Raw genomic sequence first — 24,900 nt, forward strand, 5'->3', positions numbered from 1 at the left:
TTCTTTTTTTTACGACGCATAATGCCACCCTCTTGCTCCACCTCGTCGTCCTCCGGCGTGGTCTAGTGTCATTCCACTTCCGGCCACCGAGCGTGACGGACGTGTTATCATGAGCTCCGTCGGAGCGGTTTCAGCGGCCCAGTCGGGCCGCGGTAACAGGTTTTTTGCGGCTACTGCCGATGATTACCAGGTTATTCTGCCCAATCTGCCATCCGGACGCATCGTCGCCAACACCGTTTTCATGCACGGCGATCCAAGAGCTCGGCCCTATCGTGTTGAAGACTACCGGGACACTTTGGGCAACCTTGGCGCGCTTCCCGACGTTGTGGCGTTGGGGGCGTATCAAATGAACCACGTGTGGGCTGTGACAATGACAACTGCTGATGCTGCTCAGAAGCTGCTTTTGGCCGTCGACGTGAAGGTAAAGGATCGCCCATGTTTGCTCATTGATCCGAATAACCGAGAGGTTCGCGTAAAGCTGCACTGGTTGCCGCATGGCGTTACCGACGAAGACGTTCGCGTGGCACTGTCGCCCTACGGGAAGGTGTTGGAAGTGACCCGGGAGAAGTGGCGGGCGCTCGGTGTCACTGAAAAAGGGTCGACGACTCGTACAGTTGGACTAAAATTGCATGCCGACGTCAAAATAGACGATATTCCACATCAGCTCAAGATAGCCGGAGAGCTAACTCTTGTTGTTGTGCCGGGCCGCGCTCCTCTGTGTCTGCGCTGCAAGAGCACCGGGCACATACGTCGCGACTGCAAAGTGCCGCGCTGTAGTCGTTGTCGTCGTTTCGGCCACGTCGATGCTGATTGCGCAAAGACGTACGCCAGCGTAGCCGGACCAGTGCAGGCAAACGACATATCGGACCACCTGATGGACGAGGAAGACTCAGAGGAAACAGCAAGGACGAGCCGTAACCTGGTTACGCAAGGTGCATCGTCGAACTTTCAAGGGGAACAACTAATTGACGGCGGAGATAAACCCGCAGACAAGCGGCGACATAACGACGCAGAAGGCGGGAACGAGAAGGATGAGGCAAGCACTACGGGCCACCCCTCTCCCGGAGGAGGCGAGAAACCACCCACCGAGCCGGCACCAGTCACCGTGATGGACAGCGACAGTATTAGTGCCGCTGCAAAGCGACCTCACGACGCAGGCGAAAATGGGAAGGAGCTTAGTGTCGTTGCTGCAGACGAGCCGCCAGCCAAGACGACTGTTGGACGGCGTCCTTCATTTCGACCGCTGCCGAACACTTCGGCGGCGCGCAAGACGGCGGAAACGCCGCCTATGTCGCCGTGAGGACCGCCCTGTGCTAGCACACTCCGGATCAAACCGCAGTTGTGAGGTAAGCGCCATGCCCCCGGTTTTCTTTCCCGCCTTGCTATGATGACTATGGATAAGTCCATTCGCGTGGCAACATTAAATGTCCGAGGGCTTGCCTCAAGGAGGAAGCAGAGTCAACTGTACCGCCTGTTAAGCGACTTTGACCTTGACATTCTAGCAGTGCAGGAGACGAAAGTCGAGGGCAACGTGGAAACCGGGGGCATGGTGCAGCAATTCGTAGCGCGATACTGTGCTATTGTGAGCCATTCCGTGGGATATTCTTCAGGCTGCGCATTGTTGGTCCGACATAGTCTAGGAGCTAAAATAGAAGCCGTTACGTCATGCACGTCAGGACGGTTTATTGTATGTGATTTCTTGTTGTCGTCCTTGGAGTGGCGTGTAATCTGTTTGTATGCGCCGACTGTTGCCGGGGAAAGGTGCAGGTTTTTTGAACAGCTAAAACAGTATACCCAGTGTAATAGGTTGGTCATTCTTATTGGCGATTTCAACTGCGTTCTTTCATCCCGGGACAAAACTAGCACCCGACCGTACAACGATGCAAGCACGACTGCCCTAAATGAAATAATAGGGAACAGTAGTTTGGCGGATGTGGCTGAATGCCTTGGTGGTGGAAGAAATACGCAGTACACCCATTTTCAGGCTTCGAGCCACGCTCGTTTGGATAGAGCATACGTAAGCCTTGATTTGGTACCCTTTTGCAAGGAGTACCGAGTGAGCGCTGTTTCATTTACTGATCACTGCTTAGTCAGTTTTCTAGTAGCAAGCACGAAAGAAAGGAAAAGTAGCTTCGAGTGGCAGTTATGGAAATTGAATTCAAAATTACTGGATGATGAAATTTTTATGGCAGACGTGACGACGCAAGTTGATGCAATGAAACATATGGGTAATACGACGTACAGAGAAAAATGGGAGAACTTCAAGCAGACAGTTAAAATGAAAGCATTGGAGCGGGCGAGCGCTATACGCAGACAAAAGGGGGCAGAGGAAAAAACGATGCGCAGAAACTTGGAAAAATTGATCAGTGAAGAGTGTAGTAGACCCGGCATGTTCATGGACGATATTCGCGCACTAAAGCATAAAATAGAACAGTTCGACAACGAAAGATACCACGGTGCTCTGGTGCGAGCGAGAGCTGAAAAGCTGATAGCGGGTGAAGTTCCATCAAAAAGAGCGTTGGGCGCAGAAAAGTGGCACGCGCGGCGCAATCAGATAGTGGAAATTGAAGTTGGTGGAAAAGTTAGTGACACAGCAGAAGATATTGAGCGCGCTTTCTTCGAGCACTACAGTGGGTTATTTGCCAACTGCTCAGTTGACATTGATCGTTTCAAGAAGGACTTCCTTTTGTTGATGCCCAGCCTAGACGACAGTACGAAGGAATTATTGGAAGCAGCTATCTCAGTAGAGGAGGTGAAAAACGCTATTGAAAGCTTGCAGCCGGGGAAGTCTCCGGGCCCGGATGGTCTGACCTCAGCCTTTTATAAACGTCTAAAAAGAACAATTTCACCAGTTTTAGCTGCTGTCTATAATGAGGCATTCGATCTCAATGTTCTGCCGCCTTCCTTCACATCCTCCCACACTGTTCTTATACCGAAATCGGAAGACCCCTCTGTATTGCGCAGAGTAACTTCTTACCGTCCAATTTGCCTCACAAATGGAGACTATAAGATAATGATGAAAATTTTGGCTAAGCGATTGCAGACAGTCATTACTGACCTGGTGGGGCCGCATCAAACGTGCGGTATTAAAGGCCGATCTATTTTCTCAAATATACATGTAGAGCGTAGTATCCTTGAGTGCTGCGACGTAATGGGCACACAAGTGGCAATGATCCAAATTGATCTGGAGAAAGCTTTCGATAGGGTGCCTCATGAAATTCTTCTGTGCATTCTAGATCATGTGAATGTGGGTAGAATTATTCGAGGCGGGGTCGCCATGGCGTACCAGGATTGCACGACAAGTCTAATTGTCAACAAGGTTGTGGGTTCACGCATTCCAGTCAAACGCTCGGTGCGCCAGGGTTGCCCTCTTTCGCCACTGTTTTTTTGTGTGTATATAGAGTCATTTTGTTTGAGCGTTATACAGAGCGATTGTATGCGCGGTTTTAAACTACATCAGTTAGAAGTCCGACTGTTGGCTTATGCGGATGATATAGCCATGTTTTGTAATGATTACGACAGTGTAACACAGGCTGTTAAGTGTGTTAAAAGTTTTTGTGCGGCCAGTGGCAGCGCGGTAAACTGGAGTAAGTGCCTGGGATTCTGGCACGGGGATTGGCCGGAGGCCCCAGACACTTTTGCCAACATGAGTTTTACTACGACTCCTGTTAAATACTTGGGAGTTTCTCTTGAGTGTTACAAAGACAGCGAGGCCTACTGGAGGAGTGAAGTGGATAAAATGAGGGAAAGAGTGAATAAATGGAATGGATGGAATTGGTCAATGTTCTCGAGAGCCACAATTTGCAACATATTTTTAGTGAGCAAACTTTGGTATGTCCTTCAAGTCTTGCATTGCTCCAGGGTTCATATCCAAAAATTTCATCGGGTGTTTGCAGTGTTCGTGCGGGCATCTTCCTGGGAAAGATCAAGCCGCACCAATTTATTTCTACGAGTTCGAAATGGAGGACTCAGTTTGTCACATTTGTTTTTGAGACAGGTTGTCAATCGGTATTTATTTCTTCGGGACGTTAAGCACCCGTTTCTACACACTGTCTGTCAACTTCGCCTGGGGAAGCACTTGCCTAATATGGTTGTCTCTGCTGGCAGTATGCCCGGTGGAGTGCATGGTTTTCTACGCGAAGTTGTGGTTTCATGTAGGTTTTTGATGGCGCGGTTTTCACTCCAATACCTGAGTGAAGTCAACCGGAAAAAACTGTATAAAGACCTCTGTAGTGTGGTTCTCCCCGTGCCTTTATATCGGTCCCTTTACAGGGAAGGTATAGGTAACAAGGTACTAAAGCGTGTTAAGGCAATGTTAGTCCCGTCTGGTGTTAAGACTTTCTTTTTCAAATTACACACTGGAACTCTGACTGTCAAACCGTGGATGGCTGAAAAAGGTTTTTTTTGTTCCCTGGGGTACTCACTGTATAATATGCAGAAAGGAGGAGACAATTGAGCATGTGTTCCTTGAATGCTGGGATGCTGTGTTCCTTTGGGATGTGCTTCAGCGCACAATCAAAAAAGAATTTCCGCTTGATGGGTACGGAATTCGCTACTTGCCAATTGAAAGTGATGACGGTACCCCATTTGATTTGATCATGCTAATAGCCCTACACAGTATTTGGAAATGCAGAATGGCAGTAAGGCACGCCGATCTCGATGCAAGACCGGCACGTCAATATTTCAAACAAAGCATAAGCAACTTTGTTCAGGAGAAAAAGATGCTGGAATGTAGTCCAGGGTGGCTGTCACGTGTTGAGTTATTATTGGCGATGAAGGAATTTTAGCATGAGCGTGACCGCACAAGCTGAGCGGCCGTTGTTTTAACAAAGATGTTGATGGTGTTTTAGTGATTATGTATGAATATGTGCTTTCTTTTCATGTGGGTCAAAATACCGGCAATAAAGAAAAAAAAGGCGTGGTCTAGTGGCTAGGATACCTGGCTTTCACCCAGGAGGCCCGGGTTCGATTCCCGGCGTCGGAAGGTGCGGTCTCATGGTGTAATGGTTAGCGCTCTGGACTCTGAATCCAGCGATTTGAGTTCAAATCTCGGTGAGACCTGCACTTCTTTTTGGCTCATTTCTTTTTCTTTTTTTTTACGACGCATAATGCCACCCTCTTGCTCCACCTCGTCGTGTTCCGGCGTGGTCTAGTGGCTAGGATACCTGGCTTTCACCCAGGAGGCCCGGGTTCGATTCCCGGCGTCGGAAGGTGCGGTCTCATGGTGTAATGGTTAGCACTCTGGACTCTGAATCCAGCGATCCGAGTTCAAATCTCGGTGAGACCTACACTTCTTTTTGGCTCATTTCTTTTTCTTTTTTTTACGACGCATAATGCCACCCTCTTGCTCCACCTCGTCGTGTTCCGGCGTGGTCTAGTGGCTAGGATACCTGGCTTTCACCCAGGAGGCCCGGGTTCGATTCCCGGCGTCGGTAGGTGCGGTCTCGTGGTGTAATGGTTAGCACTCTGGACTCTGAATCCAGCGATCCGAGTTGAAATCTCGGTGAGACCTACACTTCTTTTTGGCTCATTTCTTTTTCTTTTTTTTACGACGCATAATGCCACCCACTTGCTCCACCTCGTCGTGTTCCGGCGTGGTCTAGTGGCTAGGATACCTGGCTTTCACCCAGGAGGCCCGGGTTCGATTCCCGGCGTCGGAAGGTGCGGTCTCATGGTGTAATGGTTAGCACTCTGGACTCTGAATCCAGCGATCCGAGTTCAAATCTCGGTGAGACCTACACTTCTTTTTGGCTCATTTCTTTTTCTTTTTTTACGACGCATAATGCCACCCTCTTGCTCCACCTCGTCGTGTTCCGGCGTGGTCTAGTGGCTAGGATACCTGGCTTTCACCCAGGAGGCCCGGGCTCGAATCCCGGCGTCGGAAGGTGCGGTCTCATGGTGTAATGGTTAGCACTCTGGACTCTGAATCCAGCGATCCGAGTTCAAATCTCGGTGAGACCTACACTTCTTTTTGGCTCATTTCTTTTTCTTTTTTTTACGACGCATAATGCCACCCTCTTGCTCCACCTCGTCGTGTTCCGGCGTGGTCTAGTGGCTAGGATACCTGGCCTTCACCCAGGAGGCCCGGGTTCGATTCCCGGCGTCGGAAGGTGCGGTCTCGTGGTGTAATGGTTAGCACTCTGGACTCTGAATCCAGCGATCCGAGTTGAAATCTCGGTGAGACCTACACTTCTTTTTGGCTCATTTCTTTTTCTTTTTTTTACGACGCATAATGCCACCCTCTTGCTCCACCTCGTCGTGTTCCGGCGTGGTCTAGTGGCTAGGATACCTGGCTTTCACCCAGGAGGCCCGGGTTCGATTCCCGGCGTCGGAAGGTGCGGTCTCGTGGTGTAATGGTTAGCACTCTGGACTCTGAATCCAGCGATCCGAGTTGAAATCTCGGTGAGACCTACACTTCTTTTTGGCTCATTTCTTTTTCTTTTTTTTACGACGCATAATGCCACCCACTTGCTCCACCTCGTCGTGTTCCGGCGTGGTCTAGTGGCTAGGATACCTGGCTTTCACCCAGGAGGCCCGGGTTCGATTCCCGGCGTCGGAAGGTGCGGTCTCATGGTGTAATGGTTAGCACTCTGGACTCTGAATCCAGCGATCCGAGTTGAAATCTCGGTGAGACCTACACTTCTTTTTGGCTCATTTCTTTTTCTTTTTTTTACGACGCATAATGCCACCCACTTGCTCCACCTCGTCGTGTTCCGGCGTGGTCTAGTGGCTAGGATACCTGGCTTTCACCCAGGAGGCCCGGGTTCGATTCCCGGCGTCGGAAGGTGCGGTCTCATGGTGTAATGGTTAGCACTCTGGACTCTGAATCCAGCGATCCGAGTTCAAATCTCGGTGAGACCTACACTTCTTTTTGGCTCATTTCTTTTTCTTTTTTTTACGACGCATAATGCCACCCTCTTGCTCCACCTCGTCGTGTTCCGGCGTGGTCTAGTGGCTAGGATACCTGGCTTTCACCCAGGAGGCCCGGGTTCGATTCCCGGCGTCGGAAGGTGCGGTCTCGTGGTGTAATGGTTAGCACTCTGGACTCTGAATCCAGCGATCCGAGTTGAAATCTCGGTGAGACCTACACTTCTTTTTGGCTCATTTCTTTTTCTTTTTTTTACGACGCATAATGCCACCCACTTGCTCCACCTCGTCGTGTTCCGGCGTGGTCTAGTGGCTAGGATACCTGGCTTTCACCCAGGAGGCCCGGGTTCGATTCCCGGCGTCGGAAGGTGCGGTCTCATGGTGTAATGGTTAGCACTCTGGACTCTGAATCCAGCGATCCGAGTTGAAATCTCGGTGAGACCTACACTTCTTTTTGGCTCATTTCTTTTTCTTTTTTTTACGACGCATAATGCCACCCACTTGCTCCACCTCGTCGTGTTCCGGCGTGGTCTAGTGGCTAGGATACCTGGCTTTCACCCAGGAGGCCCGGGTTCGATTCCCGGCGTCGGAAGGTGCGGTCTCATGGTGTAATGGTTAGCACTCTGGACTCTGAATCCAGCGATCCGAGTTCAAATCTCGGTGAGACCTACACTTCTTTTTGGCTCATTTCTTTTTCTTTTTTTTTCGACGCATAATGCCACCCACTTGCTCCACCTCGTCGTGTTCCGGCGTGGTCTAGTGGCTAGGATACCTGGCTTTCACCCAGGAGGCCCGGGTTCGATTCCCGGCGTCGGAAGGTGCGGTCTCATGGTGTAATGGTTAGCACTCTGGACTCTGAATCCAGCGATCCGAGTTCAAATCTCGGTGAGACCTACACTTCTTTTTGGCTCATTTCTTTTTCTTTTTTTACGACGCATAATGCCACCCTCTTGCTCCACCTCGTCGTGTTCCGGCGTGGTCTAGTGGCTAGGATACCTGGCTTTCACCCAGGAGGCCCGGGCTCGAATCCCGGCGTCGGAAGGTGCGGTCTCATGGTGTAATGGTTAGCACTCTGGACTCTGAATCCAGCGATCCGAGTTCAAATCTCGGTGAGACCTACACTTCTTTTTGGCTCATTTCTTTTTCTTTTTTTTACGACGCATAATGCCACCCTCTTGCTCCACCTCGTCGTGTTCCGGCGTGGTCTAGTGGCTAGGATACCTGGCCTTCACCCAGGAGGCCCGGGTTCGATTCCCGGCGTCGGAAGGTGCGGTCTCGTGGTGTAATGGTTAGCACTCTGGACTCTGAATCCAGCGAACCGAGTTGAAATCTCGGTGAGACCTACACTTCTTTTTGGCTCATTTCTTTTTCTTTTTTTTACGACGCATAATGCCACCCTCTTGCTCCACCTCGTCGTGTTCCGGCGTGGTCTAGTGGCTAGGATACCTGGCTTTCACCCAGGAGGCCCGGGTTCGATTCCCGGCGTCGGAAGGTGCGGTCTCGTGGTGTAATGGTTAGCACTCTGGACTCTGAATCCAGCGATCCGAGTTGAAATCTCGGTGAGACCTACACTTCTTTTTGGCTCATTTCTTTTTCTTTTTTTTACGACGCATAATGCCACCCACTTGCTCCACCTCGTCGTGTTCCGGCGTGGTCTAGTGGCTAGGATACCTGGCTTTCACCCAGGAGGCCCGGGTTCGATTCCCGGCGTCGGAAGGTGCGGTCTCATGGTGTAATGGTTAGCACTCTGGACTCTGAATCCAGCGATCCGAGTTCAAATCTCGGTGAGACCTACACTTCTTTTTGGCTGATTTCTTTTTCTTTTTTTTACGACGCATAATGCCACCCACTTGCTCCACCTCGTCGTGTTCCGGCGTGGTCTAGTGGCTAGGATACCTGGCTTTCACCCAGGAGGCCCGGGTTCGATTCCCGGCGTCGGAAGGTGCGGTCTCATGGTGTAATGGTTAGCACTCTGGACTCTGAATCCAGCGATCCGAGTTCAAATCTCGGTGAGACCTACACTTCTTTTTGGCTCATTTCTTTTTCTTTTTTTTACGACGCATAATGCCACCCACTTGCTCCACCTCGTCGTGTTCCGGCGTGGTCTAGTGGCTAGGATACCTGGCTTTCACCCAGGAGGCCCGGGTACGATTCCCGGCGTCGGAAGGTGCGGTCTCATGGTGTAATGGTTAGCACTCTGGACTCTGAATCCAGCGATCCGAGTTCAAATCTCGGTGAGACCTACACTTCTTTTTGGCTCATTTCTTTTTCTTTTTTTACGACGCATAATGCCACCCACTTGCTCCACCTCGTCGTGTTCCGGCGTGGTCTAGTGGCTAGGATACCTGGCTTTCACCCAGGAGGCTCGGGTTCGATTCCCAGCGTCGGAAGGTGCGGTCTCATGGTGTAATGGTTAGCACTCTGGACTCTGAATCCAGCGATCCGAGTTCAAATCTCGGTGAGACCTACACTTCTTTTTGGCTCATTTCTTTTTCTTTTTTTTACGACGCATAATGCCACCCACTTGCTCCACCTCGTCGTGTTCCGGCGTGGTCTAGTGGCTAGGATACCTGGCTTTCACCCAGGAGGCCCGGGTTCGATTCCCGGCGTCGGAAGGTGCGGTCTCATGGTGTAATGGTTAGCACTCTGGACTCTGAATCCAGCGATCCGAGTTCAAATCTCGGTGAGACCTACACTTCTTTTTGGCGCATTTCTTTTTCTTTTTTTTACGACGCATAATGCCACCCACTTGCTCCACCTCGTCGTGTTCCGGCGTGGTCTAGTGGGATTCGACTTCCGGCCACCGAGCGTGACGGACGTGCGATGACGGGCTCCGTTGGAGCAGCTACAGCGGTCATGTCTGGCCGCGGAAACAGGGCTTTTGCCTCGGATGAAGAGTATCAGGTGATTCTGCCTACCCTTCCTACAGGACGTGTTGTGTTGAACACAGTTTTTTTGCACGCTGACGTGCGGGCCCGTCCTTATCGGGTCGAAGATTTCAGGGATGCGCTGGCTCAGCTGATGCTGCTCCCCGAGGTTATCGCCTTGGGGGCGTATCGCATGAGCCATGTATGGGCTGTTACTTTCGCGAGTGCTGAGGCGGTGACGAAAATTCTTTCTGCCGGAGACCTGAAAGTCAAGGACCGCCGCTGTCTCGTCATCGACCCGGCAAACCAGGACGTCCGCGTCAAGCTGCACTGGCTGCTGCACAACGTGCCCGACGAAGACGTGAGGGTAGCCTTTGCTCCGTACGGCAAGGTGAGCGAAGTCTCCAAGGAGCGGTGGCGCGTCCAGGGTGTCGCCAGCAAGGGGTCGACGACACGCTTGGTTTCATTGAAAATGAATCCTGGCGTGAAGCTGGAAGACCTCCCTCACGAAGTCAGGGTTGGCGGTGAGCTGGCTCTCGTGGTTGTACCGGGCAGAGCTCCGCTGTGTCTGCGCTGCCACGGTACTGGGCACATTCGCCGTGAGTGCAAGGTTCCACGATGCGGCGCCTGTCGTCGCTACGGGCACGAAGAAAGCAGCTGCGTACGCACGTACGCGAGTGCTGCCGTCCCAGTCAACACTGACATTTCGTCCGAACTTGTCATGGACGAGGCTGACGCGGAAGACGCTGCAGCAGAGGCAGGGGACAGCGTGGAGAAGGCCCCTGCTGTGCCCCCTACGGAAATATCCACAAGCGTAGAGGAGCCCAGCAGTAAGCGGCAGCAACAGGCAGCGCAGCCTGCAGAAGTCAAGGCGCCAACGGACGAAGTCTTGAGCGGTGGGGCGTCAGCTCCCGTCGTTCCCCAGCATGGTGACAGCATGGAAGTGTCACATGCATCAACCAGCAACCAAGCAGGGAAGCGACCGCACGAGCACAGTGCGAATGGAGAGCCCAAAGTGAGCGAAGGCGATGAGCCGCCGCAGAAGACTGTTGGTGTCAGGCGACCGACGTTGAAACCGCGGCCGAATGTACAGGCCGATCAACGAGCGGCGGCTAAGCCGCCGCCTTAGTTGGAGTGAGTGCCCTGTGAGTGGTTTCTGTGGGCGTGAGATGGCCTTTTTCGGTAACGGACTGCATGGGCTGATTTTCCAGTCCATACGCAAGAGGCACTTGTGCAAGAGACTTTGGATTACCGGCACCGCACCCATCGAGCACCTCAGACTAGGCAAGTCACCCGCACCGTCGCCTTGTGTCCCGAGGTATTCACCATATGGCTCCTGTACCTAAACTAGATGGCTTCTACACCTCTTAGAGCGTTGAGCATTGCAACAATTAATGTCAGGGGACTGGCTTCCAAGAAGCGTCAGTACCAGCTAAGCCGGCTGTTCGTTGATAATGACCTAGACATAATAGCCGTACAGGAGACGAAAGTCGAAAGACAGGAACAGGCGGACCTTATGGTGCAGCCTTTTACGGCACGCTACAATGTTTGTGTGTGCCATTCTTCTGGCACATCGGGCGGTTGTGCTGTATTTATTAGGAATTCTCTCGGGATTGTCGAGCAGAATTTAACTGTGTGTCAAACTGGCCGTTTGGTTGTAGTGGATTTTTTTTTATTGCAATTTGCTATGGAGAGTCATATGCGTGTATGCTCCTAACAGGGAGAACGAGCGCAAGGAATTTTTTGAGCGCGTTGAACCATATGTGTGCTGTGAGCGGTTAATTGTGCTTTTGGGCGACTTTAACTGCGTTTGTAAAGCAGAGGATAGAATTACAAAAAGACTCCTTCGTGACAAAAGTGCGGAATTGTTGAATTCGATTGTGCAAGAAAATGGTTTAGATGATGTTGCTGAAGTTCTTTCGGTAGCGCCGCATTTTACTCACTTCCAGGGTGAAAGTCACGCGAGACTTGACAGAGCGTATGTGTCGCTTGATCTGATTCCTTTGTGCAATAGCTACGAGGTAAAACACATGTCTTTTACCGACCACAGCTTAGTTACGTTTACCCTGGGGAACAAAGACAAGAAATCTCGTTTCTCGTGGGACCTGTGGAAGTTTAACGCACAATTACTCGAGGATGAACGCTTTGACATTAAAGTTAATGAATGCATTAAAGCATTGCTATCAGCAGATCCTGGGAACTGGGTAATTAGGTGGGAAGATTTCAAAGAACAAGTGAAAATAAACGCGATTGAAAGGGCAAGCATCATATGCCACGATAAACGTGTTAAAGAAAAAGAACTACATTGCCAACTTGACTTGCTCGTAAGCCTGGAAAGTTCCCAGCCGGGAAAATATAAGAAAGAAATAAGAGATACAAAAAGTAAACTTGAGATTATCGAAAAAGACAAGTATACAGCTGCCATGATACGGGCCCGTGCTGAACGCCTCTGGCTTGACCAAGTACCTACTAAACGCTCGCTTAGTGACGAAAAGAAGTACGCGACTCAGAACGAAGTAAGACAAATCAGGTACAGAAACGAGGTAACGAATGATAGCAAAGTGATTCAGTTGGCGTTTGTTGAGCAGTATCGGGAATTGCTTGGGCGGCGACGGCTTGAAGAAGAGGGGTTTGCAAACACGTTCTTGTCCCGTATGCCAAAACTAGGAGACGATATAAAACAAGGGCTGGAGGTACCAATCAGCGTAAGCGAAGTGGGAAGAGCAATCGAAGAGCTGAGTGCCGGAAAATCTCCCGGTCCTGACGGCTTAGGTAGTGAATTTTATAAGAAGTTCAAAGCCGAACTCACCCAAGCTCTCCACTGCGTCTTCACCGAAATTTATGAGACAAAGAAAATGCCACCATCATTTAAAACAGCACACGTGGTTTTAATACCCAAGAGTGAGGACCAGGCTAAACTTCTGTCCGTTGGGGCTTATCGGCCGATAAGCCTAACCAACGTTGACTATAAAGTGTTTATGAAGATTCTTGCCAACAGACTGCAAAAGGTCATAAAGGACCTTGTAGGGCCCCACCAAACGTGCGGTATTAAAGGTCGCACCATTGGAACAAATGTGCACATTGCTAGAACTGTTCTTGAATGCTGCGATGCCTTCGGGGGCCGAGTTGCCATGATACAGCTTGACCTTGCAAAGGCCTTCGATCGAGTGTCGCATGACATTCTTTTCGCCATTCTAGAATATGCCAACGTCGGCTCTGTGATAATACAAGGTGTACAGATGGCGTACGACAACTGTGTTACCCGAATTATAGTGAACAAACAGCTGACTGAACCTGTACCTGTGTGTTCTTCGGTCAGGCAGGGTTGCCCGCTCTCGCCTTTGCTCTTTGCGATCTACCTTGAGCCTTTTCTGTTATCACTGTTGCACAATGATGGGATCTGCGGTTTCACTCTTCTGTCGGCGCAAGTAAAAGTGCTTGCTTACGCTGATGATATTGCTGTTTTTTGCGCGGATCAAGAAAGCGTTAAAGAAGTTGTGAAAGTTGCGGGGGAATATTGCAAAAAGACTGGGTCCGAAATTAACTGGGATAAGTGCATAGGTTTTTGGCACGGTGATTGGGACAGCACACCTGCCGTGTTTGCTAACATGAAATGGACGACCGCCCCTGCGAAGTACTTGGGGGTACCCTTGGAGCACTATAAAAGCAGTACGGAGTTGTGGGGTGAGATAACGCAGAGTGCAAGGAGAAAAGCGGATGGCTGGAAAGGACGTGACCTTTCTGTTTTCGCGCGCGCAAGTGTGTGCAAAGTATTTTTAATAGCCAGAATTTGGTATATATTGCAGTTCGTGCTCATTACCCGAGCAAACCTGCAGAAGCTGCATAGAGTGTTTGCTGTCTTTATTTGGAGCTCAAATTGGGAGCGAACAAGTCGAGTTAATCTGTTCCTTCCGGTCAAAAGGGGCGGCCTTGGTCTTTCTAATTTGTTTCTGAAGCAAGTTGTCTCAAGATTTTTGTTTCTACGTGATCAAACCGATCCCTTGTTGCGCACAATGTTGCAGGTGCGCTTAGGCAACGTGTTGCCGGAATTTGTTGTGTCCAGTTACCCGGCCACGAATCGTGCTGTAACAGGTTTTTTGCGTGAAGTTGTGGCAGCCTTTCGCACTTTGAGCGCTCACTTTTCTACACAGTATCTATGTGCTGTACCCAGGAAAAAACTGTACAAAGATTTGCTAGATATATTTATACCTGCTCCCTTATACCGTCCCTTTTGCTGCGGAGGCCCAGGCAAAGATGTGTTAAAGCGAGTTAAGAAGATGCCGGTAAGACCGACTGTCAAATCCTTTTTCTTTAAACTTCATACCGGTACCCTTCCTGTGAAAACATGGCTAAACGATAAAGGCATTTTTGTGCCCTGGACCACCGACTGCATACTCTGCAAAAAACCCGAGACCATCGAACATGTGTTTATCGACTGCTGGGACCCGGTTTTCCACTGGGACATCTTGCAAAGAACATTGAAGAAAGAACTACCTGTAACTCCTTATGGCATCCGGTTTCTACCTGTAGAAAGTGAGGAGGTTCCTTACGACATGTTTATGCTACTGGGCCTCCACAGCATCTGGAAAACGAGAATGGCGGCCAGGCACGCCGACGCAAATGTGCGACCAGTGAGAGAAAACTTTATAGAAAGTGCAGTTTTCCTGAGAGATGTTCTCCGCAGTCAACCCCAGCCGCCGGACTGGGTGGCAGTTATGGATGAACTGATTAACATGAAAAAGTTTTAACCCATTGTCTCGGCCAAAGTGTGGCTAGAGATTTTTATGTATTGTTTACCGGTAATAAAGAAAAAAAAATCCGGGGTGGTCTAGTGGCTAGGATACCTGGCTTTCACCCAGGAGGCCCGGGTTCGATTCCCGGCGTCGGAAGGTGCGGTCTCATGGTGTAATGGTTAGCACTCTGGACTCTGAATCCAGCGATCCGAGTTGAAATCTCGGTGAGACCTACACTTCTTTTTGGCTCATTTTTCTTTTTTTTACGACGCATAATGCCACCCACTTGCTCCACCTCGTCGTGTTCCGGCGTGGTCTAGTGGCTAGGATACCTGGCTTTCACCCAGGAGGCCCGGGTTCGATTCCCGGCGTCGGAAGGTGCGGTCTCATGGTGTAATGGTTAGCACTCTGGACTCTGAATCCAGCGATCCGAGTTCAAATCTCGGTGAGACCTACACTTCTTTTTGGCTCATTTCTTTTTCTTTTTTTTACGACGCATAATGCCACCCACTTGCTCCACCTCGTCGTGTTCCGGCGTGGTCTAGTGGCTAGGATACCTGGCTTTCACCCAGGAGGCCCGGGTTCGATTCCCGGCGTCGGAAGGTGCGGTCTCATGGTGTAATGGTTAGCACTCTGGACTCTGAATCCAGCGATCCGAGTTCAAATCTCGGTGAGACCTACACTTCTTTTTGGCTCATTTCTTTTTCTTTTTTTTACGACGCATAATGCCACCCACTTGCTCCACCTCGTCGTGTTCCGGCGTGGTCTAGTGGCTAGGATACCTGGCTTTCACCCAGGAGGCCCGGGTTCGATTCCCAGCGTCGGAAGGTGCGGTCTCATGGTGTAATGGTTAGCACTCTGGACTCTGAATCCAGCGATCCGAGTTCAAATCTCGGTGAGACCTACACTTCTTTTTGGCTCATTTCTTTTTCTTTTTTTTACGACGCATAATGCCACCCACTTGCTCCACCTCGTCGTGTTCCGGCGTGGTCTAGTGGCTAGGATACCTGGCTTTCACCCAGGAGGCCCGGGTTCGATTCCCGGCGTCGGAAGGTGCGGTCTCATGGTGTAATGGTTAGCACTCTGGACTCTGAATCCAGCGATCCGAGTTCAAATCTCGGTGAGACCTACACTTCTTTTTGGCGCATTTCTTTTTCTTTTTTTTTACGACGCATAATGCCACCCACTTGCTCCACCTCGTCGTGTTCCGGCGTGGTCTAGTGGGATTCGACTTCCGGCCACCGAGCGTGACGGACGTGCGATGACGGGCTCCGTTGGAGCAGCTACAGCGGTCATGTCTGGCCGCGGAAACAGGGCTTTTGCCTCGGATGAAGAGTATCAGGTGATTCTGCCTACCCTTCCTACAGGACGTGTTGTGTTGAACACAGTTTTTTTGCACGCTGACGTGCGGGCCCGTCCTTATCGGGTCGAAGATTTCAGGGATGCGCTGGCTCAGCTGATGCTGCTCCCCGAGGTTATCGCCTTGGGGGCGTATCGCATGAGCCATGTATGGGCTGTTACTTTCGCGAGTGCTGAGGCGGTGACGAAAATTCTTTCTGCCGGAGACCTGAAAGTCAAGGACCGCCGCTGTCTCGTCATCGACCCGGCAAACCAGGACGTCCGCGTCAAGCTGCACTGGCTGCTGCACAACGTGCCCGACGAAGACGTGAGGGTAGCCTTTGCTCCGTACGGCAAGGTGAGCGAAGTCTCCAAGGAGCGGTGGCGCGTCCAGGGTGTCGCCAGCAAGGGGTCGACGACACGCTTGGTTTCATTGAAAATGAATCCTGGCGTGAAGCTGGAAGACCTCCCTCACGAAGTCAGGGTTGGCGGTGAGCTGGCTCTCGTGGTTGTACCGGGCAGAGCTCCGCTGTGTCTGCGCTGCCACGGTACTGGGCACATTCGCCGTGAGTGCAAGGTTCCACGATGCGGCGCCTGTCGTCGCTACGGGCACGAAGAAAGCAGCTGCGTACGCACGTACGCGAGTGCTGCCGTCCCAGTCAACACTGACATTTCGTCCGAACTTGTCATGGACGAGGCTGACGCGGAAGACGCTGCAGCAGAGGCAGGGGACAGCGTGGAGAAGGCCCCTGCTGTGCCCCCTACGGAAATATCCACAAGCGTAGAGGAGCCCAGCAGTAAGCGGCAGCAACAGGCAGCGCAGCCTGCAGAAGTCAAGGCGCCAACGGACGAAGTCTTGAGCGGTGGGGCGTCAGCTCCCGTCGTTCCCCAGCATGGTGACAGCATGGAAGTGTCACATGCATCAACCAGCAACCAAGCAGGGAAGCGACCGCACGAGCACAGTGCGAATGGAGAGCCCAAAGTGAGCGAAGGCGATGAGCCGCCGCAGAAGACTGTTGGTGTCAGGCGACCGACGTTGAAACCGCGGCCGAATGTACAGGCCGATCAACGAGCGGCGGCTAAGCCGCCGCCTTAGTTGGAGTGAGTGCCCTGTGAGTGGTTTCTGTGGGCGTGAGATGGCCTTTTTCGGTAACGGACTGCATGGGCTGATTTTCCAGTCCATACGCAAGAGGCACTTGTGCAAGAGACTTTGGATTACCGGCACCGCACCCATCGAGCACCTCAGACTAGGCAAGTCACCCGCACCGTCGCCTTGTGTCCCGAGGTATTCACCATATGGCTCCTGTACCTAAACTAGATGGCTTCTACACCTCTTAGAGCGTTGAGCATTGCAACAATTAATGTCAGGGGACTGGCTTCCAAGAAGCGTCAGTACCAGCTAAGCCGGCTGTTCGTTGATAATGACCTAGACATAATAGCCGTACAGGAGACGAAAGTCGAAAGACAGGAACAGGCGGACCTTATGGTGCAGCCTTTTACGGCACGCTACAATGTTTGTGTGTGCCATTCTTCTGGCACATCGGGCGGTTGTGCTGTATTTATTAGGAATTCTCTCGGGATTGTCGAGCAGAATTTAACTGTGTGTCAAACTGGCCGTTTGGTTGTAGTGGATTTTTTTTATTGCAATTTGCTATGGAGAGTCATATGCGTGTATGCTCCTAACAGGGAGAACGAGCGCAAGGAATTTTTTGAGCGCGTTGAACCATATGTGTGCTGTGAGCGGTTAATTGTGCTTTTGGGCGACTTTAACTGCGTTTGTAAAGCAGAGGATAGAATTACAAAAAGACTCCTTCGTGACAAAAGTGCGGAATTGTTGAATTCGATTGTGCAAGAAAATGGTTTAGATGATGTTGCTGAAGTTCTTTCGGTAGCGCCGCATTTTACTCACTTCCAGGGTGAAAGTCACGCGAGACTTGACAGAGCGTATGTGTCGCTTGATCTGATTCCTTTGTGCAATAGCTACGAGGTAAAACACATGTCTTTTACCGACCACAGCTTAGTTACGTTTACCCTGGGGAACAAAGACAAGAAATCTCGTTTCTCGTGGGACCTGTGGAAGTTTAACGCACAATTACTCGAGGATGAACGCTTTGACATTAAAGTTAATGAATGCATTAAAGCATTGCTATCAGCAGATCCTGGGAACTGGGTAATTAGGTGGGAAGATTTCAAAGAACAAGTGAAAATAAACGCGATTGAAAGGGCAAGCATCATATGCCACGATAAACGTGTTAAAGAAAAAGAACTACATTGCCAACTTGACTTGCTCGTAAGCCTGGAAAGTTCCCAGCCGGGAAAATATAAGAAAGAAATAAGAGATACAAAAAGTAAACTTGAGATTATCGAAAAAGACAAGTATACAGCTGCCATGATACGGGCCCGTGCTGAACGCCTCTGGCTTGACCAAGTACCTACTAAACGCTCGCTTAGTGACGAAAAGAAGTACGCGACTCAGAACGAAGTAAGACAAATCAGGTACAGAAACGAGGTAACGAATGATAGCAAAGTGATTCAGTTGGCGTTTGTTGAGCAGTATCGGGAATTGCTTGGGCGGCGACGGCTTGAAGAAGAGGGGTTTGCAAACACGTTCTTGTCCCGTATGCCAAAACTAGGAGACGATATAAAACAAGGGCTGGAGGTACCAATCAGCGTAAGCGAAGTGGGAAGAGCAATCGAAGAGCTGAGTGCCGGAAAATCTCCCGGTCCTGACGGCTTAGGTAGTGAATTTTATAAGAAGTTCAAAGCCGAACTCACCCAAGCTCTCCACTGCGTCTTCACCGAAATTTATGAGACAAAGAAAATGCCACCATCATTTAAAACAGCACACGTGGTTTTAATACCCAAGAGTGAGGACCAGGCTAAACTTCTGTCCGTTGGGGCTTATCGGCCGATAAGCCTAACCAACGTTGACTATAAAGTGTTTATGAAGATTCTTGCCAACAGACTGCAAAAGGTCATAAAGGACCTTGTAGGGCCCCACCAAACGTGCGGTATTAAAGGTCGCACCATTGGAACAAATGTGCACATTGCTAGAACTGTTCTTGAATGCTGCGATGCCTTCGGGGGCCGAGTTGCCATGATACAGCTTGACCTTGCAAAGGCCTTCGATCGAGTGTCGCATGACATTCTTTTCGCCATTCTAGAATATGCCAACGTCGGCTCTGTGATAATACAAGGTGTACAGATGGCGTACGACAACTGTGTTACCCGAATTATAGTGAACAAACAGCTGACTGAACCTGTACCTGTGTGTTCTTCGGTCAGGCAGGGTTGCCCGCTCTCGCCTTTGCTCTTTGCGATCTACCTTGAGCCTTTTCTGTTATCACTGTTGCACAATGATGGGATCTGCGGTTTCACTCTTCTGTCGGCGCAAGTAAAAGTGCTTGCTTACGCTGATGATATTGCTGTTTTTTGCGCGGATCAAGAAAGCGTTAAAGAAGTTGTGAAAGTTGCGGGGGAATATTGCAAAAAGACTGGGTCCGAAATTAACTGGGATAAGTGCATAGGTTTTTGGCACGGTGATTGGGACAGCACACCTGCCGTGTTTGCTAACATGAAATGGACGACCGCCCCTGCGAAGTACTTGGGGGTACCCTTGGAGCACTATAAAAGCAGTACGGAGTTGTGGGGTGAGATAACGCAGAGTGCAAGGAGAAAAGCGGATGGCTGGAAAGGACGTGACCTTTCTGTTTTCGCGCGCGCAAGTGTGTGCAATGTATTTTTAATAGCCAGAATTTGGTATATATTGCAGTTCGTGCTCATTACCCGAGCAAACCTGCAGAAGCTGCATAGAGTGTTTGCTGTCTTTATTTGGAGCTCAAATTGGGAGCGAACAAGTCGAGTTAATCTGTTCCTTCCGGTCAAAAGGGGCGGCCTTGGTCTTTCTAATTTGTTTCTGAAGCAAGTTGTCTCAAGATTTTTGTTTCTACGTGATCAAACCGATCCCTTGTTGCGCACAATGTTGCAGGTGCGCTTAGGCAACGTGTTGCCGGAATTTGTTGTGTCCAGTTACCCGGCCACGAATCGTGCTGTAACAGGTTTTTTGCGTGAAGTTGTGGCAGCCGTTCGCACTTTGAGCGCTCACTTTTCTACACAGTATCTATGTGCTGTACCCAGGAAAAAACTGTACAAAGATTTGCTAGATATATTTATACCTGCTCCCTTATACCGTCCCTTTTGCTGCGGAGGCCCAGGCAAAGATGTGTTAAAGCGAGTTAAGAAGATGCCGGTAAGACCGACTGTCAAATCCTTTTTCTTTAAACTTCATACCGGTACCCTTCCTGTGAAAACATGGCTAAACGATAAAGGCATTTTTGTGCCCTGGACCACCGACTGCATACTCTGCAAAAAACCCGAGACCATCGAACATGTGTTTATCGACTGCTGGGACCCGGTTTTCCACTGGGACATCTTGCAAAGAACATTGAAGAAAGAACTACCTGTAACTCCTTATGGCATCCGGTTTCTACCTGTAGAAAGTGAGGAGGTTCCTTACGACATGTTTATGCTACTGGGCCTCCACAGCATCTGGAAAACGAGAATGGCGGCCAGGCACGCCGACGCAAATGTGCGACCAGTGAGAGAAAACTTTATAGAAAGTGCAGTTTTCCTGAGAGATGTTCTCCGCAGTCAACCCCAGCCGCCGGACTGGGTGGCAGTTATGGATGAACTGATTAACATGAAAAAGTTTTAACCCATTGTCTCGGCCAAAGTGTGGCTAGAGATTTTTATGTATTGTTTACCGGTAATAAAGAAAAAAAAATCCGGGGTGGTCTAGTGGCTAGGATACCTGGCTTTCACCCAGGAGGCCCGGGTTCGATTCCCGGCGTCGGAAGGTGCGGTCTCATGGTGTAATGGTTAGCACTCTGGACTCTGAATCCAGCGATCCGAGTTGAAATCTCGGTGAGACCTACACTTCTTTTTGGCTCATTTTTCTTTTTTTTACGACGCATAATGCCACCCACTTGCTCCACCTCGTCGTGTTCCGGCGTGGTCTAGTGGCTAGGATACCTGGCTTTCACCCAGGAGGCCCGGGTTCGATTCCCGGCGTCGGAAGGTGCGGTCTCATGGTGTAATGGTTAGCACTCTGGACTCTGAATCCAGCGATCCGAGTTCAAATCTCGGTGAGACCTACACTTCTTTTTGGCTCATTTCTTTTTCTTTTTTTTTACGACGCATAATGCCACCCTCTTGCTCCACCTCGTCGTGTTCCGGCGTGGTCTAGTGGCTAGGATACCTGGCTTTCACCCAGGAGGCCCGGGCTCGATTCCCGGCGTCGGAAGGTGCGGTCTCATGGTGTAATGGTTAGCGCTCTGGACTCTGAATCCACCGATCCGAGCTCAAATCTCGGTGAGATCTGCGCTTATTTTTGGCTCATTTCTTTTTCTTTTTTTTACGACGCATAATACCACCCTCTTGCTCCACCTCGTCGTGTTCCGGCGTGGTCTAGTGGCTAGGATACCTGGCTTTCACCCAGGAGGCCCGGGTTCGATTCCCGGCGTCGGAAGGTGCGGTCTCATGGTGTAATGGCTAGCACTCTGAATCCAGCGATCCGAGTTCAAATCTCGGTGAGACCTGCACTTCTTTATGGCTCATTTTTTTTTACGGCGCATAATGCCACCCTCATGCTCACCTCGTCGTGACGGACGTGCGATGACGGGCTCCGTTGGAGCAGCTACAGCGGCCATATGTCTGGCCGCGGAAACAGGTCTTCTGAACAAGAAAGTACGTATCAGGTTATTTACCAGGGCTGCCTACAGGGCGTTACGTTTTGAATACAGTGTTTTTGCACGCTGTTATCACGGCCCGGCCGTATCGCGAGAAAGATTTTAGGGACGCGTTAGCTCAGCATTCTTTGCTCCCGGACGTTATCGCCCTGGGGGCGTATCGCATGAGCCATGTCTGGGCCGTCACATTCAACGAACCCGAAGCAGTGAAGAAGATTGCCGGCATCGGTGAACTGCGTGTGAAAGAATGGCGCTGCCTGGTGATTTACCCTGCAAACCAGGACGTGCGTTTGAAGTTGCATTGGCTTCTTTACAACGTGCCTGACGAGGACGTGCGTGTCGCCATCGCGCCGTACGGAAATGTCTCTGAAGTGGCCCGTGAGCGCTGGCGAGTACACGGCGTGTTGGAGAAGGGCTCAATCACCAGACACATCACACTGAAGTTGAAAGCTGGCGTGAAGCTTGACGACTTGTCGCATGAGCTTAACGTTGGAGTGAAGTTAGCGCTGGTTGTGCCGGGCAAGCCTCCGTTGTGCCTCCGCTGTCGAGGAACAGGCCATATCCGCAAAGAGTGTCCGGTCCGTCGGTGCGGTGCCTGCCGACGGTTCGGGCATAAAGACGCCCATTGTGCTCGTACTTACGCGAGCATTGCCGGCCCCTGGAACAGTGAGGACTCATCTGAGTTGCTGATGGACGAGGCGGATGCAGAGGAGGCAGCCAGGGCAACTGGCCAAATTTTGGCTCAAAAGGCACCTTCGCTGACGCCTCTATTGAAAAAGAGTGCGACGACGACCAGCGCTGTCAAGCCTAGTGAAGATGCGGGTCTTGAACCTCAGCAAGAAAGTGATGACAAGGCGGAAAACGCGACGAAAGCCGCGGTCGAATCTCTGGAGAGTGTGGAGGCCAACCACACCGATGCCATGGACGTCAGCCAGGAAGCTGCTGGTCTATCAGCTGGGAAACGCTCCCATGAGGAGAGCGCCGGCGAGAAGCCGCAGCCTTGTGTGGGTGGTGATGAGCCGCCGCCTAAAACAGCGGGGAGTCGACGCTCGACGCTGAAGCACCGGCCGAACTTCTCTGCCGAATCCCGGCAGGCGGGGAAACCGCCTTCGTAGCTGCCCAATGAGGTTTCGTGTTTTGTTTTTGTTTTTACCTTTGATGTCGTGGGAAGTACCCAGCAGACAGTGTGCCTTGGTCCGGAAAGGATGGCAAGGGACATCCGTGTGGTTTCCCGACGCCAGAACCCGGATTCCTGGATCAGCGACTATGTACACTGCACACTGTGATTTAAAAAGATGTTTCACGATTTTGTAGAGTGGGCACTGTATTTCAAAGGCCTTTCATTCCAAGTGCATGGCGATGAAAACGGATACAGCTCTGCGCCTAGCTACTTTGAACGTCAGAGGCCTTTGTGCAAGGAGGCGCCAATGTCAGCTGAATCGCCTACTTGCTGACAACGTGCTTGACATAGTGGCTGTCCAGGAGACGAAAATAGAAAGTGAGGAAGCTACTGATCGTATTTTGTCCCACTTTAGCCCAGTCTTCAGTGTTTGTATTTGTCATTCTGTTGGCACCTCGGGTGGGTGCGCTATTTTTATGCGCAACAATCTAGGCATTATTGTAGTCTGTTTTCGCTTGTACCAGTGGACGTCTTCTTGTTGATTTCACATTTTCTAATCTATGTTGGCGAGTTATCTGCGTGTATGCACCAAATGTAGAATCCGAACGCCGAGAGTTCTTCAATCGCCTTGAATATTATTTTGTTTGTGACAGAACCCTGCTGGTGTTGGGTGATTTCAACTGCGTTTGTGTAGCGGCGGACTGTATGAAGGGCTTTCCGGTGCGCGAAAAAAGTGCTCGATTATTGAACAGCATTGTACGCGACCATTGTTTAGAAGACATTGGCGAAATGTTTACTTACGGTAATAGCCCTCAATATGCACACTTCCAGCGTGACAGTCATGCTAGGTTGGATAGGCTGTATGTATCTCGGAACTCGTGCATCTCTGCATGAACTATGAAGTTCAACCTGTTGCATTTAGTGATCCCTGCCTCGTAATATCAACCTTTGGCGCAAAAAAATAGCATACGTCCTTTAACTGTCACTTGTAGAAATTTAATTCCAAGTTGTTGGAAGACGAAGATTTCATAAATGAAACTGCAAACGAACTGCACAGACTGTTAGAGACACAGCCTGACAGCTTGGCTGTTCAGTGGGACGATTTCAAGGAATTTGTGAAACGTAAAGCAATAGAAAATAGTTGTCTTAAGAGGCATAAAGAGAAGGAAAAGTAATTCAATGAACAGTTAAAATTCCTGACATGCATGGAAAGTTGTGAGCCCGGCCATTTCTTGAAAGAATTGAGGGAAGTAAAAAGCCAGCTTGAACAAATAGACACAGACAGATACGAAGCAGCCATCATTCGCGCTAGGTCCGAAAAATTGTGGTCCGGTGAAACGCCGACTAAACGAGCATTGTCGGACAAAAAAACGTTACATTCGCCAGAAAAAAATCACGCAGATAAGGCACGGGGCTGAAGTTTCTAGCTATACGAAAGTTATCCAGAAGGTTATAAAGGACCACTTCAACGGCCTTCTCGGTCATAAGCGTGAGATGGATGAAGGATTTCTGGTTCATTTTTTGCCCCTATTGCCAAGACTCGAGGATGAAGTGAAGGTGCGCCTTGAGATGCCCATTAGTGTCGGATAAATTGAATCCGCAATAGATGAACTGCAAAGTGGAAAAGCACCTGGCCCAGATGGACTATGCGCCGATTTCTACAAAGAAATCAAATGCATGATAGCTCCCTTTCTGCTAAATGTGCTCGCGGAGGCGTACGAGCGGAAAAAGGTTCCGCTGTCTTTTACTACTTCACACATATTCCTGATCACCCAAAACAAATGATCCAGAGAAGCGCTTGTTGGTGGGCTCTCATCGGCCGATAAGCCTCACCAATGTACATTGCAAGATATGAAAGTTTTAGCAAGGAGATTACAGGGCGTAACCAAAACATTGGTTGGACCACACCACACCTGTGGCACCAAATGACGCGGTATCGCGACAAATATACACGTTGTACGTAGCATGCTGGAATGTTGTGACGCCCTTGGGGAGCGCATTGCAATGATTCAGCTGGACCTTCCGAAGGCTTTCGATCGTGTTTCACGTGACGTCTTTTTTGCATTCTTGATAATTTGAACGTGAGGCGTGTTGTAGCGGAAGGCGTGAGAATGGCCTATGCGAACTGCAGAACACGAGTAATCGTAAATAGCGAGTTGACAGGCCGACTAGAAGTGCATTCTTCAGTGAGGCAGGGATGCCCCCTTTCGCCCCTACTGTTCGCGACT

General features: G+C 50.3%; 1 protein-coding gene and 57 non-coding genes across 58 annotated transcripts; all 58 read left to right on the forward strand.

Annotated features, from left to right (window-relative positions):
- The first annotated feature begins 109 nt into the window (after window positions 1–109).
- LOC144115966 (uncharacterized) lies at window positions 110–22,667 on the forward strand. Its single transcript, XM_077650612.1, has 2 exons — window positions 110–1,036; window positions 21,834–22,667. Exons 1-2 carry the CDS (start codon window positions 110–112, stop codon window positions 22,665–22,667), a joined length of 1,761 nt encoding a protein of 586 aa, XP_077506738.1.
- On the forward strand, window positions 4,990–5,061 carry TRNAQ-CUG (transfer RNA glutamine (anticodon CUG)). The gene has a single exon. It is a non-coding gene; the product is annotated as a tRNA-Gln (tRNA).
- On the forward strand, window positions 5,139–5,210 carry TRNAE-UUC (transfer RNA glutamic acid (anticodon UUC)). Its single transcript has one exon. It is a non-coding gene; the product is annotated as a tRNA-Glu (tRNA).
- TRNAQ-CUG (transfer RNA glutamine (anticodon CUG)) lies at window positions 5,216–5,287 on the forward strand. The gene has a single exon. It is a non-coding gene; the product is annotated as a tRNA-Gln (tRNA).
- Window positions 5,364–5,435, forward strand: TRNAE-UUC (transfer RNA glutamic acid (anticodon UUC)). Its single transcript has one exon. It is a non-coding gene; the product is annotated as a tRNA-Glu (tRNA).
- On the forward strand, window positions 5,441–5,512 carry TRNAQ-CUG (transfer RNA glutamine (anticodon CUG)). Its single transcript has one exon. It is a non-coding gene; the product is annotated as a tRNA-Gln (tRNA).
- Window positions 5,589–5,660, forward strand: TRNAE-UUC (transfer RNA glutamic acid (anticodon UUC)). The gene has a single exon. It is a non-coding gene; the product is annotated as a tRNA-Glu (tRNA).
- TRNAQ-CUG (transfer RNA glutamine (anticodon CUG)) lies at window positions 5,666–5,737 on the forward strand. The gene has a single exon. It is a non-coding gene; the product is annotated as a tRNA-Gln (tRNA).
- On the forward strand, window positions 5,813–5,884 carry TRNAE-UUC (transfer RNA glutamic acid (anticodon UUC)). Its single transcript has one exon. It is a non-coding gene; the product is annotated as a tRNA-Glu (tRNA).
- TRNAQ-CUG (transfer RNA glutamine (anticodon CUG)) lies at window positions 5,890–5,961 on the forward strand. Its single transcript has one exon. It is a non-coding gene; the product is annotated as a tRNA-Gln (tRNA).
- Window positions 6,038–6,109, forward strand: TRNAE-UUC (transfer RNA glutamic acid (anticodon UUC)). Its single transcript has one exon. It is a non-coding gene; the product is annotated as a tRNA-Glu (tRNA).
- On the forward strand, window positions 6,115–6,186 carry TRNAQ-CUG (transfer RNA glutamine (anticodon CUG)). Its single transcript has one exon. It is a non-coding gene; the product is annotated as a tRNA-Gln (tRNA).
- TRNAE-UUC (transfer RNA glutamic acid (anticodon UUC)) lies at window positions 6,263–6,334 on the forward strand. The gene has a single exon. It is a non-coding gene; the product is annotated as a tRNA-Glu (tRNA).
- On the forward strand, window positions 6,340–6,411 carry TRNAQ-CUG (transfer RNA glutamine (anticodon CUG)). The gene has a single exon. It is a non-coding gene; the product is annotated as a tRNA-Gln (tRNA).
- Window positions 6,488–6,559, forward strand: TRNAE-UUC (transfer RNA glutamic acid (anticodon UUC)). Its single transcript has one exon. It is a non-coding gene; the product is annotated as a tRNA-Glu (tRNA).
- TRNAQ-CUG (transfer RNA glutamine (anticodon CUG)) lies at window positions 6,565–6,636 on the forward strand. The gene has a single exon. It is a non-coding gene; the product is annotated as a tRNA-Gln (tRNA).
- TRNAE-UUC (transfer RNA glutamic acid (anticodon UUC)) lies at window positions 6,713–6,784 on the forward strand. Its single transcript has one exon. It is a non-coding gene; the product is annotated as a tRNA-Glu (tRNA).
- Window positions 6,790–6,861, forward strand: TRNAQ-CUG (transfer RNA glutamine (anticodon CUG)). The gene has a single exon. It is a non-coding gene; the product is annotated as a tRNA-Gln (tRNA).
- TRNAE-UUC (transfer RNA glutamic acid (anticodon UUC)) lies at window positions 6,938–7,009 on the forward strand. Its single transcript has one exon. It is a non-coding gene; the product is annotated as a tRNA-Glu (tRNA).
- TRNAQ-CUG (transfer RNA glutamine (anticodon CUG)) lies at window positions 7,015–7,086 on the forward strand. Its single transcript has one exon. It is a non-coding gene; the product is annotated as a tRNA-Gln (tRNA).
- On the forward strand, window positions 7,163–7,234 carry TRNAE-UUC (transfer RNA glutamic acid (anticodon UUC)). Its single transcript has one exon. It is a non-coding gene; the product is annotated as a tRNA-Glu (tRNA).
- On the forward strand, window positions 7,240–7,311 carry TRNAQ-CUG (transfer RNA glutamine (anticodon CUG)). The gene has a single exon. It is a non-coding gene; the product is annotated as a tRNA-Gln (tRNA).
- On the forward strand, window positions 7,388–7,459 carry TRNAE-UUC (transfer RNA glutamic acid (anticodon UUC)). Its single transcript has one exon. It is a non-coding gene; the product is annotated as a tRNA-Glu (tRNA).
- Window positions 7,465–7,536, forward strand: TRNAQ-CUG (transfer RNA glutamine (anticodon CUG)). The gene has a single exon. It is a non-coding gene; the product is annotated as a tRNA-Gln (tRNA).
- On the forward strand, window positions 7,613–7,684 carry TRNAE-UUC (transfer RNA glutamic acid (anticodon UUC)). Its single transcript has one exon. It is a non-coding gene; the product is annotated as a tRNA-Glu (tRNA).
- On the forward strand, window positions 7,690–7,761 carry TRNAQ-CUG (transfer RNA glutamine (anticodon CUG)). Its single transcript has one exon. It is a non-coding gene; the product is annotated as a tRNA-Gln (tRNA).
- Window positions 7,837–7,908, forward strand: TRNAE-UUC (transfer RNA glutamic acid (anticodon UUC)). The gene has a single exon. It is a non-coding gene; the product is annotated as a tRNA-Glu (tRNA).
- On the forward strand, window positions 7,914–7,985 carry TRNAQ-CUG (transfer RNA glutamine (anticodon CUG)). The gene has a single exon. It is a non-coding gene; the product is annotated as a tRNA-Gln (tRNA).
- TRNAE-UUC (transfer RNA glutamic acid (anticodon UUC)) lies at window positions 8,062–8,133 on the forward strand. Its single transcript has one exon. It is a non-coding gene; the product is annotated as a tRNA-Glu (tRNA).
- TRNAQ-CUG (transfer RNA glutamine (anticodon CUG)) lies at window positions 8,139–8,210 on the forward strand. Its single transcript has one exon. It is a non-coding gene; the product is annotated as a tRNA-Gln (tRNA).
- Window positions 8,287–8,358, forward strand: TRNAE-UUC (transfer RNA glutamic acid (anticodon UUC)). The gene has a single exon. It is a non-coding gene; the product is annotated as a tRNA-Glu (tRNA).
- TRNAQ-CUG (transfer RNA glutamine (anticodon CUG)) lies at window positions 8,364–8,435 on the forward strand. Its single transcript has one exon. It is a non-coding gene; the product is annotated as a tRNA-Gln (tRNA).
- On the forward strand, window positions 8,512–8,583 carry TRNAE-UUC (transfer RNA glutamic acid (anticodon UUC)). Its single transcript has one exon. It is a non-coding gene; the product is annotated as a tRNA-Glu (tRNA).
- TRNAQ-CUG (transfer RNA glutamine (anticodon CUG)) lies at window positions 8,589–8,660 on the forward strand. Its single transcript has one exon. It is a non-coding gene; the product is annotated as a tRNA-Gln (tRNA).
- On the forward strand, window positions 8,737–8,808 carry TRNAE-UUC (transfer RNA glutamic acid (anticodon UUC)). The gene has a single exon. It is a non-coding gene; the product is annotated as a tRNA-Glu (tRNA).
- TRNAQ-CUG (transfer RNA glutamine (anticodon CUG)) lies at window positions 8,814–8,885 on the forward strand. Its single transcript has one exon. It is a non-coding gene; the product is annotated as a tRNA-Gln (tRNA).
- Window positions 8,962–9,033, forward strand: TRNAE-UUC (transfer RNA glutamic acid (anticodon UUC)). The gene has a single exon. It is a non-coding gene; the product is annotated as a tRNA-Glu (tRNA).
- On the forward strand, window positions 9,039–9,110 carry TRNAQ-CUG (transfer RNA glutamine (anticodon CUG)). The gene has a single exon. It is a non-coding gene; the product is annotated as a tRNA-Gln (tRNA).
- TRNAE-UUC (transfer RNA glutamic acid (anticodon UUC)) lies at window positions 9,186–9,257 on the forward strand. The gene has a single exon. It is a non-coding gene; the product is annotated as a tRNA-Glu (tRNA).
- On the forward strand, window positions 9,263–9,334 carry TRNAQ-CUG (transfer RNA glutamine (anticodon CUG)). Its single transcript has one exon. It is a non-coding gene; the product is annotated as a tRNA-Gln (tRNA).
- TRNAE-UUC (transfer RNA glutamic acid (anticodon UUC)) lies at window positions 9,411–9,482 on the forward strand. Its single transcript has one exon. It is a non-coding gene; the product is annotated as a tRNA-Glu (tRNA).
- On the forward strand, window positions 9,488–9,559 carry TRNAQ-CUG (transfer RNA glutamine (anticodon CUG)). Its single transcript has one exon. It is a non-coding gene; the product is annotated as a tRNA-Gln (tRNA).
- TRNAE-UUC (transfer RNA glutamic acid (anticodon UUC)) lies at window positions 14,552–14,623 on the forward strand. Its single transcript has one exon. It is a non-coding gene; the product is annotated as a tRNA-Glu (tRNA).
- On the forward strand, window positions 14,629–14,700 carry TRNAQ-CUG (transfer RNA glutamine (anticodon CUG)). Its single transcript has one exon. It is a non-coding gene; the product is annotated as a tRNA-Gln (tRNA).
- Window positions 14,773–14,844, forward strand: TRNAE-UUC (transfer RNA glutamic acid (anticodon UUC)). Its single transcript has one exon. It is a non-coding gene; the product is annotated as a tRNA-Glu (tRNA).
- TRNAQ-CUG (transfer RNA glutamine (anticodon CUG)) lies at window positions 14,850–14,921 on the forward strand. Its single transcript has one exon. It is a non-coding gene; the product is annotated as a tRNA-Gln (tRNA).
- On the forward strand, window positions 14,998–15,069 carry TRNAE-UUC (transfer RNA glutamic acid (anticodon UUC)). The gene has a single exon. It is a non-coding gene; the product is annotated as a tRNA-Glu (tRNA).
- TRNAQ-CUG (transfer RNA glutamine (anticodon CUG)) lies at window positions 15,075–15,146 on the forward strand. Its single transcript has one exon. It is a non-coding gene; the product is annotated as a tRNA-Gln (tRNA).
- On the forward strand, window positions 15,223–15,294 carry TRNAE-UUC (transfer RNA glutamic acid (anticodon UUC)). The gene has a single exon. It is a non-coding gene; the product is annotated as a tRNA-Glu (tRNA).
- TRNAQ-CUG (transfer RNA glutamine (anticodon CUG)) lies at window positions 15,300–15,371 on the forward strand. Its single transcript has one exon. It is a non-coding gene; the product is annotated as a tRNA-Gln (tRNA).
- Window positions 15,448–15,519, forward strand: TRNAE-UUC (transfer RNA glutamic acid (anticodon UUC)). The gene has a single exon. It is a non-coding gene; the product is annotated as a tRNA-Glu (tRNA).
- On the forward strand, window positions 15,525–15,596 carry TRNAQ-CUG (transfer RNA glutamine (anticodon CUG)). Its single transcript has one exon. It is a non-coding gene; the product is annotated as a tRNA-Gln (tRNA).
- Window positions 20,589–20,660, forward strand: TRNAE-UUC (transfer RNA glutamic acid (anticodon UUC)). Its single transcript has one exon. It is a non-coding gene; the product is annotated as a tRNA-Glu (tRNA).
- TRNAQ-CUG (transfer RNA glutamine (anticodon CUG)) lies at window positions 20,666–20,737 on the forward strand. The gene has a single exon. It is a non-coding gene; the product is annotated as a tRNA-Gln (tRNA).
- Window positions 20,810–20,881, forward strand: TRNAE-UUC (transfer RNA glutamic acid (anticodon UUC)). Its single transcript has one exon. It is a non-coding gene; the product is annotated as a tRNA-Glu (tRNA).
- TRNAQ-CUG (transfer RNA glutamine (anticodon CUG)) lies at window positions 20,887–20,958 on the forward strand. Its single transcript has one exon. It is a non-coding gene; the product is annotated as a tRNA-Gln (tRNA).
- TRNAE-UUC (transfer RNA glutamic acid (anticodon UUC)) lies at window positions 21,036–21,107 on the forward strand. Its single transcript has one exon. It is a non-coding gene; the product is annotated as a tRNA-Glu (tRNA).
- On the forward strand, window positions 21,261–21,332 carry TRNAE-UUC (transfer RNA glutamic acid (anticodon UUC)). The gene has a single exon. It is a non-coding gene; the product is annotated as a tRNA-Glu (tRNA).
- Window positions 22,668–24,900: the final 2,233 nt, after the last annotated feature.

Source organism: Amblyomma americanum, chromosome 1 (assembly GCF_052857255.1).
Source record: "Amblyomma americanum isolate KBUSLIRL-KWMA chromosome 1, ASM5285725v1, whole genome shotgun sequence".
Taxonomy (NCBI): domain Eukaryota; kingdom Metazoa; phylum Arthropoda; class Arachnida; order Ixodida; family Ixodidae; genus Amblyomma; species Amblyomma americanum.

Coding starts and splice junctions, on each gene's coding strand:
- LOC144115966 (XM_077650612.1), top strand. CDS start 110: ATGAGCTCCGTCGGAGCGGTTTCAGCGGCCCAGTCGGGCCGCGGTAAC. Junction 1,037..21,833: donor GCGGGAACGAGAAGGATGAG/GCAAGCACTACG, acceptor CCTGCAAACCAG/GACGTGCGTTTGAAGTTGCA.